General features: G+C 40.5%; 1 protein-coding gene across 1 annotated transcript in view; it reads right to left on the bottom strand.

The window, feature by feature from the left end:
- The window catches only part of LOC138446670 (ATP-binding cassette sub-family C member 4-like), a 161,567-nt gene that overhangs the window by 78,286 nt on the left and 67,406 nt on the right, over window positions 1–15,875 (bottom strand). Inside the window, exons 18-20 of the mRNA XM_069601899.1 lie at window positions 14,104–14,250; window positions 9,362–9,441; window positions 5,664–5,814 (exon numbers count right to left, since the gene is read on the bottom strand). Of these exons, the coding sequence (XP_069458000.1) occupies window positions 5,664–5,814; window positions 9,362–9,441; window positions 14,104–14,250 (378 nt within the window). The remainder of the gene's footprint in view (window positions 1–5,663; window positions 5,815–9,361; window positions 9,442–14,103; window positions 14,251–15,875) is intronic.

Genomic DNA, 15,875 nt, shown 5'->3' with positions numbered 1-15,875 from the left:
GGAGGCCAGGGAATTGCATGCAAGGACCCTGGGCTGACAGCCTTCCTGCAGGTTATCATTCATGCTCCATGAGACCTGCTAGTTGTTGTTGTTCAGTCCCTAAGTCATGTCTGACTCTTTGCGACCAAATGAACTACAGCATGCTAGGCTTCCCTGTCCACTATCTCTCAGAGTTTGCTCAAATTCATGTCCATTGAGTTGGTAATACTATCTAAATATTTTATCATCTGGTGTCCCCTTCTCCTCCTGCCCTCAGTCTTTCACAGCATCAGGGTCTTATCCAGTGAGTTGGCTCTTCAGATCAGGTGGCCAAAGTACTGGAATTTCAGTTTCAGCATCAGTTCTTCCAATGAATATTCAGGATTGATTTCCTTTACAATTGACTGGTTTGATCTCCTTGCTGTCTGAGGGACTCTCAAGAGTCTCCTCCAGCACCAAAGTTCAAAAGCATCAATTCTTCCACCCTCGACCTTCTTTATGGTCCAACTTTCACATCCATACATGACTATTGGACAAAGCATACTTTGACTATACAGACCACTGTCAGCAAAGTGATATCTCTGCTATGTAATATGCTGTCTAGGTTTTTCAGTTTTTCTTCCAAGGGCAAGTATCTTTTAATTTCATGACTTTGGTCAACATCCACAGTGATTTTAGAGCCCAAGAAAATAAAGTCTGTCACTGTTTCCACTTTTTCCCCATATATTTGCGATCATTGGATGGGATTGGATACCATGATCTAGTTTTTTGAATGCTGAGTTTTAAACCAGATTTTTTTCACCCTCCTCTTTCACCTTCATCAAGAGATTCTTTAGTTCTTCTTTGCTTTCTACCATTAGAGTGGTATCACCTGCATATCTGATGTTGTTGATATTTCTCCCAGCAATTTTGATTCCAGCTTGTGATTCATCCAGCCTGGCATTTTGCATGATGTATTCTGCATATAAGTTAAATAAGCAAGGTGACAATGTACAGACTTGAAGTATTCCTTTCCCAATTTTGAACCAACCTGTTGTTCCATGACCAGTTCCTACTGTTGCTTCTTGTCTTGCATGCAGGTTTCTCAGGAGGCAGGTATGGTGGTCTGGTATTCCCATCTCTTCAGGAATTTTTCAGTTGTTGTGACCCACACAGCCAAAGGCTTCATGTAGTTAATGAAGCAGAAATAGATGCTTTTCTGGAATTCTTTTGCTTATCTATGATCCGACAGATGTTGGCAATTTGATCTCTGGCTCCTCTGCCTTTTCTAAATCCAGCTTGCACATCTGGGTAGTTCTTGGTTCATGTACTATTGAAGCCTACCTTGAAGGGTTTTGAACATTACCTTACTAGCATAGAGATTAGTGCAATTGTGCAGTAGTGTGAACATTCTCTGGCAATCCCTTTCTTTGAGATAGGAATGAAAACTGACTTTTCCAGTCCTCTGGCAACTGCTGAGTTTTCCAAATTTGCTGGCATATTGAATTTGCAGCAAATTAACAGCATCTTTTAGGATTTGAAATAACTCAGCTGGAATTTGATCACCAGCACTAGCTTTGTTTGTAGTTATGCTTCCTAAGACCCATTTGACTTCACACTCTAGGATGTCTGGTTCTAGGTAAGGGATCACATCACTAGTTGTTAATATTTTCTTATTTCTTCTTGTTCAAGGTCTGGTGTCTTTGGCAGTAGCCCGCAAGTACTTTATAAGCAACAAACTCAAGAAATTCTCATAGGAACCCCAGACACTGAGGGATTAAGAACACTCACTGCCCAAGATTAAATAAGTTAACCTACCTAAGTGGTAGAGCAGACAGATGTCAGACCCAACTCTGTTTTATTCCCAAGTCTGTACCTATGTATTAAGTCATTTCAGTCATGCCTGACTCTTGGTGACCCTATGGACTGCTATCTCCTCTATCCATGGGATTCTCCAGGCAAGAATACTGGAGTGGGTTGCCATTCCTTCTCCAGGAGATCTTCCCACCCCAGGGATCGAACCTGCATCTCTTATGTCTCCTGCACTGGGAGGCAGATTCTTAACCACCAGCGCCACCTAGTTCAGTTCAGTCTTTCTGTCATGTCCGACTCTTTGGAAGCCCTTTATTCCCAAGGCTGGGCTTTTATTCACAGCTGCAGTGTCTCTGAGGGAGAAAAATCAGGGTTAAGGATGCCCATGTGTAAATACATGCATTTTTCTCCAGACTTTATTGTTTATATTCAGAAAACTCCCAGATCTAACTCAGCTAATAACTAACAGCTTTTACCATTACCATACATCTTATTAAGCACCAGAGGTTGAACAAAGTTCCTGGAAATCTTGTATGAAAACACCTTAAAACAGCAGACTTAAGGATCCATGGTCTGAATACACCTGAACAACGTGCTAACCCACTGCTACCAAAGCCTGTGGCAGACATTGCTAGTTGATCACAGCAGCCTTTCAAACAGAATTTGCATGTGACTTCATCATTCAGGCACTGCTAAATGCAGAGTGGACCAGACCATCAAAAAGAATGAACTAATACCATTTGCAGCAACATGGATGGACCTAGAGAGTGTCACATGAATGAAGTCAGACAAAGAGGGAGAAATATCATATGAAATCCTTTATATGTGGAATCTAATAGGAAATTGTACAAGTGAACTTACAAAACAGAAATAGACTCGCATACTTAGAGAATGAACTTATCGTTGCCGGGGGAAGAATGAGAAAAGATAGAGGGCTTCAGATGGACGTGTACACAGTGCTGTATTTAAAATGGATAACCAGCAAGTATCTACTGAGTAGCACATGGAATGTTAAGTGCAGCCTGGATGGGAGAGGGGTTTGGGGTAGAATGGATCTATGTATATGTATGACTGAGTTCCTTCATTGTTCACCTGAAGCCATCACAATGTTGTTTGTAAACTGGCTCTACCCCAATACAAAATAAAGTTTAAAAGCAAACAAAAAAGAACTGGCTAGAGAAAGGCATGGAGAAGGCAATGGCACCCCACTCCAGTACTCTTGCCTGGAAAATCCCATGGGCGGAGGAGCCTGGAAGGCTGCAATCCATGGGGTCGCAAAGAGTCAGACAGGACTGAGCGACTTCACTTTCACTTTTCACTTTCATGCTTTGGAGAAGGAAATGGCAACCCACTCCAGTATTCCTGCCTGGAGAATCCCAGGGACAGAGGAGCCTGGTGGGCTGATGTCTATGGGGTCGCACAGGGTCGGACAGGACTAAAGCGACTTAGCAGCAGCAGAGAAAGGCAATCAAACACCATCCAGGTTTTATGCACTGCTCTGTGACTACTGCTATGCTCAATTTTGCAAAAATGTGCTCAATAAACCCATTATAATCAGCTGCATATTCATCATTAAGATGAAAATGTCAGCCTAAGCATCTAGAGGCAACTAGGCAGCAGGATCTGAAACAAAACCTCAGGACTTCAGTGGTCCTTCAGAGCACAAAGAAGAAGCAGGTTTATGTCTCCTGGCCACAGCAGTCAGGCAAGTGAACTTACAAAACAGATGTCAGGTGTCCTTCTTTTTGCTGGTGGTTCCAGCAGTGACCTTAAGATATACTATCAGTTACTATTTAGAGAAAACAGCAGTGTTATTATTTATGGCATAGACCCACCACCTAGAGAGAGAACATAGACAATTCTAATCAACTAGCCACCATGTGGTTATCTGGGGTGTGGAGGAGGGGGTATCTGGATTGAATTTACAGTCTAACATTGCTGCAGCCTACTAGAGTACCAAAACTTCCAATATTCCACAGAGATGGGGCCAAAATTTTCAGATTCTTCAGATGAAAGATTGAGAAAATCCTATTCTGCTTCTTCATTAAAAAAGCCTCAGGAAGTGCCCTTCTCTCCACTTCTGTGTGGATGGGGATTAGCCCTTCCCTAGATATAAATCTTAATCACATGTTCCTTCTGGAACAACCCCTCTTTGAATGTACCAGAGACCTGCTTTTTCCAATAAGACTATTGAATGACTCCAGCTCATGTGCACCCTCAAATCATAAAACGTCTGAAGCCTTGTCTACACAGAAGACTGGATGGAGCTCATCACTTCCTCTTCTGCCTCCCCAAGTCCTACCGTGCTACCAAGTCACATCAGCAGAACACCACACACCTGGACTCTACTACTCCCCATCCATCCAAACACCTCACAAGACCACACCTCACAGGAGTTCAGCTAGTTCTCTTGATGAGTGAAAACTTCTAAAGCTTTTATAAAACAGATGATCACTATTCTTTTTGCAAGTAATTAGAGTAAGTATCTCTTAAGCATTTTTTATTATTAAAAACAAAGCACACAAATGCCACAATAAAGGGAAAAAACTCCTTTGACTGGATGAACTTAGATTTTTTTCCAGTTGGTAGATACAAAGAATCATGGGACTCTATGCTTCTCTTCTTGGCTTGGTTTCTAGAAGGTTAAGTTGGTATTAATTTGTAATAATTATTCATGATTCAGGTCTCTGATATAAACATCTTCCTTCCTTATTTTGTGGCTATAGTTCTTATTACTTTTTAGAAAACATATAACAATTCTACTTTTCTTTTTGTTTTAATATTGATGAAATATGTACATTAATAATCAGATAAATTCAATTATTTCATCATCTGTGATTACCTATAGAATAGAAGGATTCATCATAAAATGCGTTCGCCATTTTTTTTTTTTTTGGCTGTGCTGTGTGAGATCTTAGTTCCCCAACCAGGGATTGAAGTTGTGCCTCCTGCAGTGGAAGCACAGAATCTTATCCACAGGACCACCAGAGAAGTCCCTGTTCCTCATTATTCTACAAGTAGGAAACTGATTGGGGTAATAGACCAAATGCCTACCAAACAGATTCCCCATCCTGGGTCCTCCTAGGGGAATATTTTTCATATAGCATCTCATATAGCTATTCCCATATAGCATCATTTATATGAGAAGTTTTGAGAAAGGAGGGACCACAAACAGTGTGGGATCACTCAAAATACTGGTGATGATAAAGAATGAAGCTGAAAATAATAGGACTTATCTTTCCAATACATTTCCCTGGAGAAGGCAATGGCAACCCACTCCAGTACTCTTGCCTGGAAAATCCCATGGACAGAGAAGCCTGGTAGACTACGGTCCATGGGATCACAAACAGTCGGACATAACTGAGCAACTTCACTTCACTTCCAACACATTTAACAGCTGCAACTTACTCGGACATGTAAATGAATGTATTTTTCAAATATATCACTTCTGATATACATTTCCTTAATGTCTCCTTTCCTTTTCTTAATCTTTTGCTATCCTTGTCATCTCTAGTAGGAGAAGAAAAAATGTAATATTTAGGAGAAGAAAAACTCCTATTTTCCTTCTACATTAGTTCCAACATGATGAAATATTTTATTTTTAAGAAAAGTATTTATAGAGTGGATAATCTGTTAGGCAGTATGTTATAAATAAGACAGAACGGTCCCTGTCCTCATCGTGCTCACATTCATCTTCTTTGTGCTAAAACGCAAAGCTGTAGCTGACCTCTTAAAGGTCACACTGACTCACAGTGGCCATCACATTCAATAATGTCAACTTAGTGAGAAATTCCAGAAGAGAGACTCTCTGGAATTTCAGGGGTATGGTTAATTACAGCATAAATGGAAGCCAGCCTGCATTGCCATCCCAACCTGAGAGCCCCGGTACTCACCTGCAGATTCCAGGCGTTTCACATCTCGTGATGTCCTCAAGAAATACCACTCGACAACAAAGAAAATGATGCCAAAGGGAATCACAAGTATAGCAACCCAAGGAATCACAGCCACCATCATGCCCATCACACCAATCACAAGTAGAAACGTCTGAAATGGCAAAAATAAATACAGAGGGCTCCTTAGGAAGGACACTTTTCAAACTTTAATTGGCTGTTTTGTTAGGATTAAACTCCTTTGCTCGAAAGACTTGTTGAAACAATAAGGAATGCTTTCACATCCTAAGAAATAAAAACTATAGGAGGTCCTCATGATGTTTATTATATGAACCAAACACTATGATAAGAACTTTCTCAGTATTCTTGTACAATTGTAAAGTAAAAAATAAATAATTTTTTTTAATTAAAAAAAAGAACTTTCTCAGTATTCTTGTTCACTTGCTAACTTGAGCCTGACTCTTTGTGACCCCATGGACTGCAACACACCAGGCTTCCCTGCCCTTCACCATCTCCCAGAGTTTGCTCCAACTCATGTCCATTGAGTCAGGTATAACATTCAACCATCTCATCCTCTGTCATCCCCTTCTCCTCCTGCCTTCAATCTTTCTCAGCATCAGGGTCTTTTCCAATGAGTTGGCTCTTTACATCAGGTGGCCAAAGTATTGGAGCTTCAGCTTCAGCATCAGTCCTTCCAATGAATAGTCAGGGTTGATTTCCTTTAGGATTGACTGGTTTGATCTCCTTGCTGTCCAAGGAATTCTCAAGAGTCTTCTCCTAACCACAGTTTAAAAGCATCGACTTTTCAGCACTCAGCTTTCTTTATGGTCCAACTGTCACATCCATACATGACTACTGGAAAAACCATAGCTTTGACTAAATGGACCTTTGTTGGCAAAGTAATGTCTCTGCTTTTAATACACTGTCTAGGTTTGTCATTGCTTTTCTTCCAAGGAACAAACATCTTTTAATTACATGGCTGTAGTCACCATCTGCAGTGATTTTCGAGCCCAAATAAATTCTGTCACTGTTTCCATTGCTTCCCCATCTATTTGCCATGAAGTGATGGGACTAGATGCCATGATCTTTATTTTTTGATAGAGCTCCCACAATTAGGAGTCCAGAAGCATCAAGGGGTGAGTTTCTAGATGTCTTCCTCCCCTGGGAGACTGGAGGAGACCCACGAGGGGAGGGCTTCATAAGTGACTCACACCTGTACCTCAGGACCTCAAATCTATCCCGTTTGTTGAAGGAAAGGAGGGAGAGAGGGAAATACCCTCACCACCTCACACATACCTGACTCACAAACTTAAAATCCAACCAACCAGCAATATATCCTCAGACCCTACATTCCAGATGGACCTCTCTCCTGCTTCAGTCAAACTCCTTCCAAAAATAGCCTGTCTTCACCTCAACGCCTTCCTTCCATGCCTCCTGGATTTGCAGCCCTTTGCAGCCTGGCCTCCTCCCATCTGTATCCTGTTCCTTGAGTCACCAGAAGCCTCCTGATTCAAAATCAACCAACAATTTTCCACAGACTCACCCTCTTATTTGAGTTGAACAGACTTGTCCTTCCTTGGCTCCCCAATCTACTTCCTCCTTTCTCCCTTGCTATTCATTGTGTGTCTCCTCTCCTCCCCTTTCTCTCTGCTTTCTTTCTGAGTATCGAACCTTCTTATCTTGACCCCTAAAACTGCTTCACTCTCCCTGGGTTGTCATCTTCACAGATTCAGCTACTACCTGCTCAGTGAAAACTACACAGGCTACATGCTCATCCCAGGTCTCTCCCTCATTCCAGGTCTCTCTCTCGAAAACCAGACTCTTACTTCCAATGACCTGCAGGATGCCTCCCCCTTCAACTTCAAGATAACTGAACTACAGGGCAAAGCTGGGATTCAAAATCAGTGAGACTAGAATTTTATCTCATTACTGAGTTTGGATCCTACAGAAATCAGGTAGCTTCTATCACTGTCCTTCTATATGTCATGCAAAAATATGTGACGATTCTGATTATGACCACTAACTAACCATATACTATGCACACGGAGGAAACCCAACCTTGGCCTAGCTTGTCATTAACAAAGATACAGAGCCTTTCATAAAATCTTTTCAAAGTTATTCACAATCACTGTTAAAATATAACATTGGTTTTAGGGAAGATTTGTTTCCGGGGATAAATTATGTAGTTAAACTCAGAAGGACGCACTTATGAAATAAGTTTGCAGAAGAGAAAAAAAAAAAAAAAAGAACAGACATCTCTGCAGTAAAAGCACTCTACCTCCAAATCTCAGCTTAATTCACATTGGTAACAGTGAAAGCCATGCCCACAGGCTACACTGTCTGCAGTCAGATATTGACTGCTGAATTTCTACACTCCGCTTTTGATAATGCATTTCACTTCTGAAATTAACAACTGGAAAGAAAATGAAAATTCCCCACAGATTTAATCACTAAAAAGTTGACAATATTAAATAACAGAAAAAAAACACTCCACATGAGCAATAGTACTGAACAAAGAAATGAGAACTGAGATGACCCAACATCATTCTTTAGAACCTCAAATTCACAGACAAAACAGGGGCTGGATAGACAGTATTCCTGTAGGTCTCTCTCTCTCTTTTTTTTAATACCCTTTAAGACAGAGCAATCAACTTGTTAAAAGAAAAACTGCCTACAAAAACAAAAGACATTTTATGAGATGGCTTTGATCATGGAATTGAATTACTGGCTTAATGGCCTTATATCTTCAATAACTGCTCTCTATTGTACTTGCTGGACTTTCCAGGTGGCTCAGTGGTAAAGAATCCACCTGCCAATGCAGGAGATACAGGTTTGATTCCTGGGTCAGGAAGATCTCCTGGGCAAGGAAATGACAACATGCTCGAGTATTCTTGCCTGAAAAATCCCATGGATGGAGGAGCCTGGTGGGCTACAGTTCATGGGGTCACAAAATAGTTGGACACAACTTAGTAACTAAACAACAACAACACTGTCCTTGCTAAAGTATGAATTTTACCTTATTTTTACCACTCTTCTCTTTGTAAGTAACCACACCTGGCTTTATCCAAATAAAATAGTGCAGTAAATATTTGTCCTCTGTGGTAATACAATGTATCAGCTCGTGTTTAATCATGTCCAACTCTTTGTGACCCCATGGACTGTAGCCCACTAGCTTCCTCTGTCCATGGAATTCCCCATGCAAGAATAGTGGAGTGGGTTGCTCTTTCCTCCTCCAGGGAATCTTCTTGACCCAGGGATCAAACAAACATCTCTTGCATCTCCGGCACTGACAAGCAAATTCTTCACCACTGAACCACCTGGGAAGCCTGATACAATGCATAATTTAGTTAATCTAGGCTATCTTTCCATGAGAGGTGATTATTTCTATATTGTGAAATGTGCTCACAGTAAAGCGAATCCAGTGAGACAGCTGGAAGGCAGAGGGAGAACCAATTGCCCAGCATGTCACTACTTCAGACCAACCTTGACGTGACTGTGTAGCCACTCCTGCCCCAGGTTTTTCCCATGTTAACTCAGCCTCCCAATCACAGCTGTACCTTTCTCTCACAAACATGACCTTACACAAGATAACAGGACACATTGCCAGGCTGAAAGGCCCACCCTCAGCCCCTCTGAAATGGCCTTGAGAAACAGGCACTCTACTATTCCCTGTAAGAACTCTGAGAGGATTGGTACATTACCTGGATGAAATCTTGAAATATCTGGGGCAGCAAGTCATCCATATGACCAATGTCTTTGGAGAAACGATTTAAAATTCTTCCTGTAAGAACAGGATACGAGAAATTACTCATTTCCTCAGATAGGAAAAAAATTCACAAACAAATCAAAACACTATTTTTTTTAAGTATATGTATTTAGGGACTTCCCTGGTGGTACAGTGTCCCCAGTGCAGAGGACATAGGTTTAATCCCTGGTCCAGGAAGATCCCACATGCCGCAGAGCAACTAAGCCTGTGTGGCACAACTACTGAAGCCCCTGTGCCTAGAGCCTGAGCTCCACAAGAGAAGCCACTGCAATGAGAAGCGGGAGCACCACAATGAAGAGCAGCCCTGCTTGCTGTAAGTAGAGAAAGCCCGTGTGCAGCAACAAAGACTCAATGCAACTATAAATAAATAAATCTTTAAAAAAAAGAAAGACACCTATTAAATATTTAATGCGCTGGATTTCCCTAGGGACTCAGTGGTGAAGAATCCACCTGCCAATGCAGGAGACAAAAGAGATGTAAGCTCAACCTCTGGGTCATCAAGATCCCCTGAGAAGGAAATAGCAACCCACTCCAGTGTTCTTGCCCAGGAAATTCCATGAACAGAGGAGCCTGATGGGCTACAGTCCATGGGACCACAAAAGAGTCGAACATGATTTAATGATTAAACAGCAAATTTTATATATTATAAATTCAAATGAAATAAGCTGGTGTCTGTGTAAAAGGAAAGAGAAAACAGGATGATACCTAAAGCGAAACAAAAGTACCACCAAATGGCAGTGCGTGGGGAGTTGAAACTGAGCCCTGATTTTTAAAAGAATGGGGGACTCTTGTGGTAGTATCAAGAAGGGTTGGTGGATTTCAGAATGTTCCCTCCCTTTAGAGCCATCCCATCTAAGACTCATTCCAAGTGCTAAGTTGGTAAATAAACAGTTGCAAAATACCTAAATCAATCCTAATGTTACACTAACTTTGCTTTAGTTATCATGATTATTTTTCCCAAGTGATACTCTTTCGGTTCGGTTCAGTTCAGTCGCTCAGTCATGTCCGACTCTTTGCGACCCCATGAATCACAGCATGCCAGGCCTCCCTGTCCATCACCAACTCCTGGAGTTCACCCAGACTCATGTCCATCGAGTCCGTGATGCCATCCAGCCATCTCATCCTCTGTCGTCCCCTTCTCCTCCTGCCCCCAATCCCTCCCAGCACGAGAGTCTTTTCCAATGAGTCAACTCTTCTCATGAGGTGGCCGAAGTACTGGAGTTTCAGCTTTAGCATCATTCCTTCCAAAGAAATCCCAGGGCTGATCTCCTTCAGAATGGACTGGTTGGATCTCCTTGCAGTCCAAGGGACTCTCAAGAGTCTTCTCCAACACCACAGTTTAAAAGCATCAATTCTTCAGCGCTCAGCTTTCTTCACAGTCCAACTCTCACATCCGTACATGACCACAGGAAAAACCATAGCCTTGACTAGACGGACCTTAGTCTGCAAAGTAATGTCTCTGCTTTTCAATATGCTATCTAGGTTGGTCATAACTTTTCTTCCAAGGAGTAGCGTCTTTTAATTTCATGGCTGCAGTCACCATCTGCAGTGGTTTTGGAGCCCCCAAAAATAAAGTCTGACACTGTTTCCACTGTTCCCCCATCTATTTCCCATGAAGTGATGGGACCGGATGCCATGATCTTCGTTTTCTGAATGTTGAGCTTTAAGCCAACTTTTTCACTCTCCTCTTTCACTTTCATCAAGAGGCTTTTTAGTTCCTCTTCACTTTCTGCCATAAGGGTGGTGTCATCTGCATATCTGAGGTTATTGATATTTCTCCCGGCAATCTTGATTCCAGCTTGTGTTTCTTCCAGTCTAGCGATACCCTTTAAATCAACATAATTATATCCTCTCTGTAATTTTTTCCCTCCAGATCATTCACAGCACCTCACATTTGGGGAAACTGTGAGTTTTGACCATTTCCAAGTTGTGAGTTTACTGCTGGGGTAATAAAGTCATTATTTTCAGAGGTGTACCAGGTGTGACAAACACAGACTTAATGAATAAGCATCTAAGAAGATCAGAGGGAAGCAGGCAGGAAAACAAATATATTACTAAATGACTAAGGATCACTTATCATTGATTTTATTTCCCTTTTCAGAATCTACAATAGTATATCCACAACAATATGTATATAAAGGTTTCAGGATTGTAATATGAGAACTAATTTCTATTAAATATCTAGTATGAACTTAAAATACCACTTGCCACATCAGTAAACAAAGGATTCTGCAGCCATGAGGACTCTGCAGCCATCCCTGCAAGGGCGGTGCACCCTGAAGAGACGGAGGAGGAGAAAGCAGAGAGTACTGGCCCCAGATAGGGGGGTGCACATCAAAGGAACTGCAACAAGGAGGAGCCAATACTGACTCCATGCTGGATCTGTTTCTTTGACCATTGCTGTTCACTGCTTTTGTCAGGAAACCCTGCCCCTCTGCCTCAAAGTTAAACTAAAGTGGCTTTTTTCAGCTCACAGGGGGACAATCTGACCCTCACCATCTGTGAATAGCTGTAGAAAAGAAAAAATTAACAAATCCCCTCCAGTTTTGCAACGTAAATGGCTTTACTTCCTCGCTTCCTCTCCTCTGTGTTCTATAAAAGAACCTGGCATCCAGGCCCCAATAAGATGGTTATTTTGAGACATTAGTCTGCAAAGTTTCCAAATAAAGTTGCTATTTCTTGCTTTAACACGTCATCTGTAAGACTTACTGGCGTTGTGAGGCGAGCAGAGCAAGCTTGAACTTGGTAACAAGTAACACTACTCCATGTGGTTCTCTCCTCATGCCATCACATTCCAGAAACAAAGACACCATAAACAGTCTATTACAAATTCTACTTTTGAAAATAAACACAGGGGAAAGTTCAACTTAAGGTACCACCAAAAGAGTAAATAAGTGATGCCCTGAAACCTTTGGGCATATCTTTGCAGCACGTAATTGGGCTTCTATTTCTTGAAAGAAAGAAGTTCTGATAATGGACACAGGATGGGGAGACAAGATATACACTGGTATGTCTGCTGCTCTAGGATTACCGACCTTGAAGATTTAAACTTGGTTCCAAATCCTTGAATAACAAATACATCAGCATCTGGAGAAGCCTACAGGTCATCATCAGCCTGTTGAACTGTGGTCAGGAGCACTCAGGGACTGTGATAACAGAAATTCAGTGCCACTTGATGCTCCCAAATTTATGACCATAGCGTTCACATTAACAGACAAACAGCTTCACAGCCACAATAGCATGGACTCCTCCAATCACTTCTTAGTATGGCTTCAAAATATGATGAGATCTGCATGAGCCTCTGCACCTTACCCATCCTGTGCTCCACACAGTGCCTGGACTAAACAACATGTGTTGAATAAATCTGTGCATTATGCAGCCCTAAACAGTCTTATTTAATCCTCAAACAACAGCCTTGTCAAACAGGAAGGACAGCAGTTATTCCCATTTCACAGGAGAGGAAGTTCCCAGACACTATGTCATTATCCTCACTAAAGTTCATTAGGTACTGCCCGTGTGCTAAAGCTGTGAATGTATTAACCTGCTTAATGCCCACAAAATCAAGATATTGGTGTGTGAATAATATTCTCATTTTATAGGTAAGAAAATTGAGACACAGAGAAATTAAATAACTTGCATATAACTATTAACATAAATATAACTGGCTATTACTATTAGCAACTAGCACCAGGACTGAACCCAAGAAGCTGGCTCCAGAGTCCATACTTATAACCATGACAATATCCTGCCTGGTGATTTGTCTCCAGTAGTATCTACCTACTTTGACCTTGATCACACAGCTAGTTGATGACCAGGCAGCTCCTGTCCTCTCTCCAGTCACATCCCTGCCTTGACAGGTCCTGTCAATCATGACCTACAAAAACAGAGCTGCCGTGGGCCTCAACACAAGTCTAACCAACTGAACAGAGTGGGCATATATGCTGATGAACTATTTGTAGAAACCCAGGTCATGAGACTACCTTCCAAAGCAAGACAGGTCAAAGGCCTCAGAGTGGAGGAAGCAACCACTGGGAAACCTTCAGGGACACTCTTAATTAGTAATGAAGATCCACCTGCTATGTACCACAAGACCTCTTAAATGTAACCAAAATTCCACTGTAAAACTAGAGGGTTGATTTTATTGAAGAGGATGTTTACATTTAACTATCTTGCATTTAAATTAATTTTCCATTACAATTCAGGTACAATTCAAAATATGAGCACAGGCCAGAGCTCTGTGGTCCCAGAAATGGAGGGGCAATGAAAGAAAGAAACACACAGCCTGTCTCCTGTAGAGACGTTTCTGGAAGAAGGTCCTTCCTAGTTAGCTTAACATCATGTAACACGGCCAGCGCCCCAACAACTAGTCAAAAACATTTCAACACATTTGCATTGTATATTGGGTATATATAACAAATGGACTCCTAAATCATCCTGCAAAGTAAACATTAATTTTTTTACAGATGTGCATAAATTGGAATAAAAGCTTATATGCTCCTATATCCAGATTTTTTCCCTACCAAGAAAAGTTATCAATGAAGCTTTTTGTAGAAAATGAAAAAACATGGACAGTGATTTTCTCCTAAGCATATCTTCCATTTTCAAATATGAAAATGTAATCAGGCACTAAATGTGTTAATAAGACATATTCATTGAGAAGCTTCATGTCTGACTTACCTATTGAATTTCTATTGAAGAATAATACCGGAGCTCTCAAAATGCTCTCCAACATTTTGTTGTGCAAAGTTTGTGAAGCATTAGCAAGGACGTAGAATAACAGCAGAGACCTTGTGATGCCAAAAAGGATGGTAGATACAGTTAACCCTGAAATAAAGAAACATCAATCAGCACAAGATCTCTGTCTAATCCTCAACAGTGCTGAAGCATGGTAGGCAGTTTATAAAGATATGATGTATTCAATTCTATAGGTAAAATTTACAGAGAAATTTACATACACATAGAATAAATAAAATTTTATATATGCAAATATATATATAGTAAATTCTGTAAGAGTTTAATGCTTTCACAAAATACATTTATAAAGAAGAATATAAAAATCAATGTTTCACTCTCACTAAATAGAAATAACACAGGGGTAAAAATATCATCTGTTACCTACAGTTTCATTCTAAACTTTCCTAATTCAATTACAAGTTGTAATAAAAACTCACCAGATTGATAATTGCAAAAAGTAGTTGATCTCTCCACATTTCAAATTTCACTATTTACAACATGTCCCACAATCTAAAAGTGAGGTATGCTTTGGTACCAGCATGTGAATTCACAGGAAATAGGAGAAATGATTTATCATTTCCCTATAATTTACAAGGAAATTTACTTCCATGTAAAGCAGCTTAAGAACCTACTGTATAGCACAGGTAACGCTACTAAATGCTCTGTGGTGACCTAAATGGGAAGGAAATCCAAAGAGAGGATATTGTATCATTGGTTCACTTTTCTGTACCACAGAAACTAGCACAACATTGGTGAATATACTGAAATAAAGATTAATAAAAATTTAAAATATTAAAAATAAAGTAGCTACTCTAGGCCCAAGTAACTTTAAAGAGTATAAAAAGACCATGTTAAGTTGCAAGTGGACAATCTCTTAAATAACTGAATTGTAAGAAACTACAAATTATATTCTGGCAGAGATAATTAATCTAAACAATTAATCTCTCACTAAGTGTTTGATAAAACCCCAAAGCATTTGTAAACAAATATAATCATGCAAATTTGTTTTATCAATAACATAAATGAACACTACTATGCATATAAAAATTAAAAGAGCCCTCTAAACATCTCTTCAACTCACAATGCTAAATAGAGTTGGGGTAACTTCTGTAATAAATATTCCATCAAACACTTTTTCCATTCAGCTGACCAGTATTATTTAAATTTTGAAAGCTGCTTAAATTCCTGAATTCCATTAACAGGCCTTTGCCTTAGCACACCATCCTATATGGATGTGCAACAGAATCCCTTCCTTCTTCTCTGAGCTCTCACTGTCCACCAGTTCAGAAGGTAAACTGCTGGTGGATTCAAGTTTCTTGACAAGAAAATAAATGCCAAATCAACAAAATAAATGCCAAATTTCAATGAGTAGATTTTTAAATAACACACTCTTTTCTTTGTACAAGCGTCTGTACAAGCAAACTTTGAAAAGCGTTTTCTGTGAGGATATTTAAATTTTTACTTTTTGTTTTAAATTGTACTAGGGCACAGTTGCTTTACACTGTTGTGTTAGTTTCTGCTGTACAATGAAGTTAACCAGCTATACGTATACATATATCCCCTCCCTCTTAGACCTCCCGTCCCCCCATCCCTCCCCTCCAGGTCATCACAGAGCACTGAGCTAAGCTCCCTGTGCTACACAGCAGCTTCCCACTAGCTATCTGTTTCACACGTGGGAGTGTATGTATGTCAATCCTAATCTCCCAGTTCATCTT

The sequence above is a fragment of the Ovis canadensis genome, chromosome 10 (assembly GCF_042477335.2).
Source record: "Ovis canadensis isolate MfBH-ARS-UI-01 breed Bighorn chromosome 10, ARS-UI_OviCan_v2, whole genome shotgun sequence".
Lineage (NCBI taxonomy): Eukaryota > Metazoa > Chordata > Mammalia > Artiodactyla > Bovidae > Ovis > Ovis canadensis.
The sequence above is the reverse complement of the archived record's forward strand: the minus strand, read 5'-3'. Positions and strand labels throughout refer to the sequence as shown.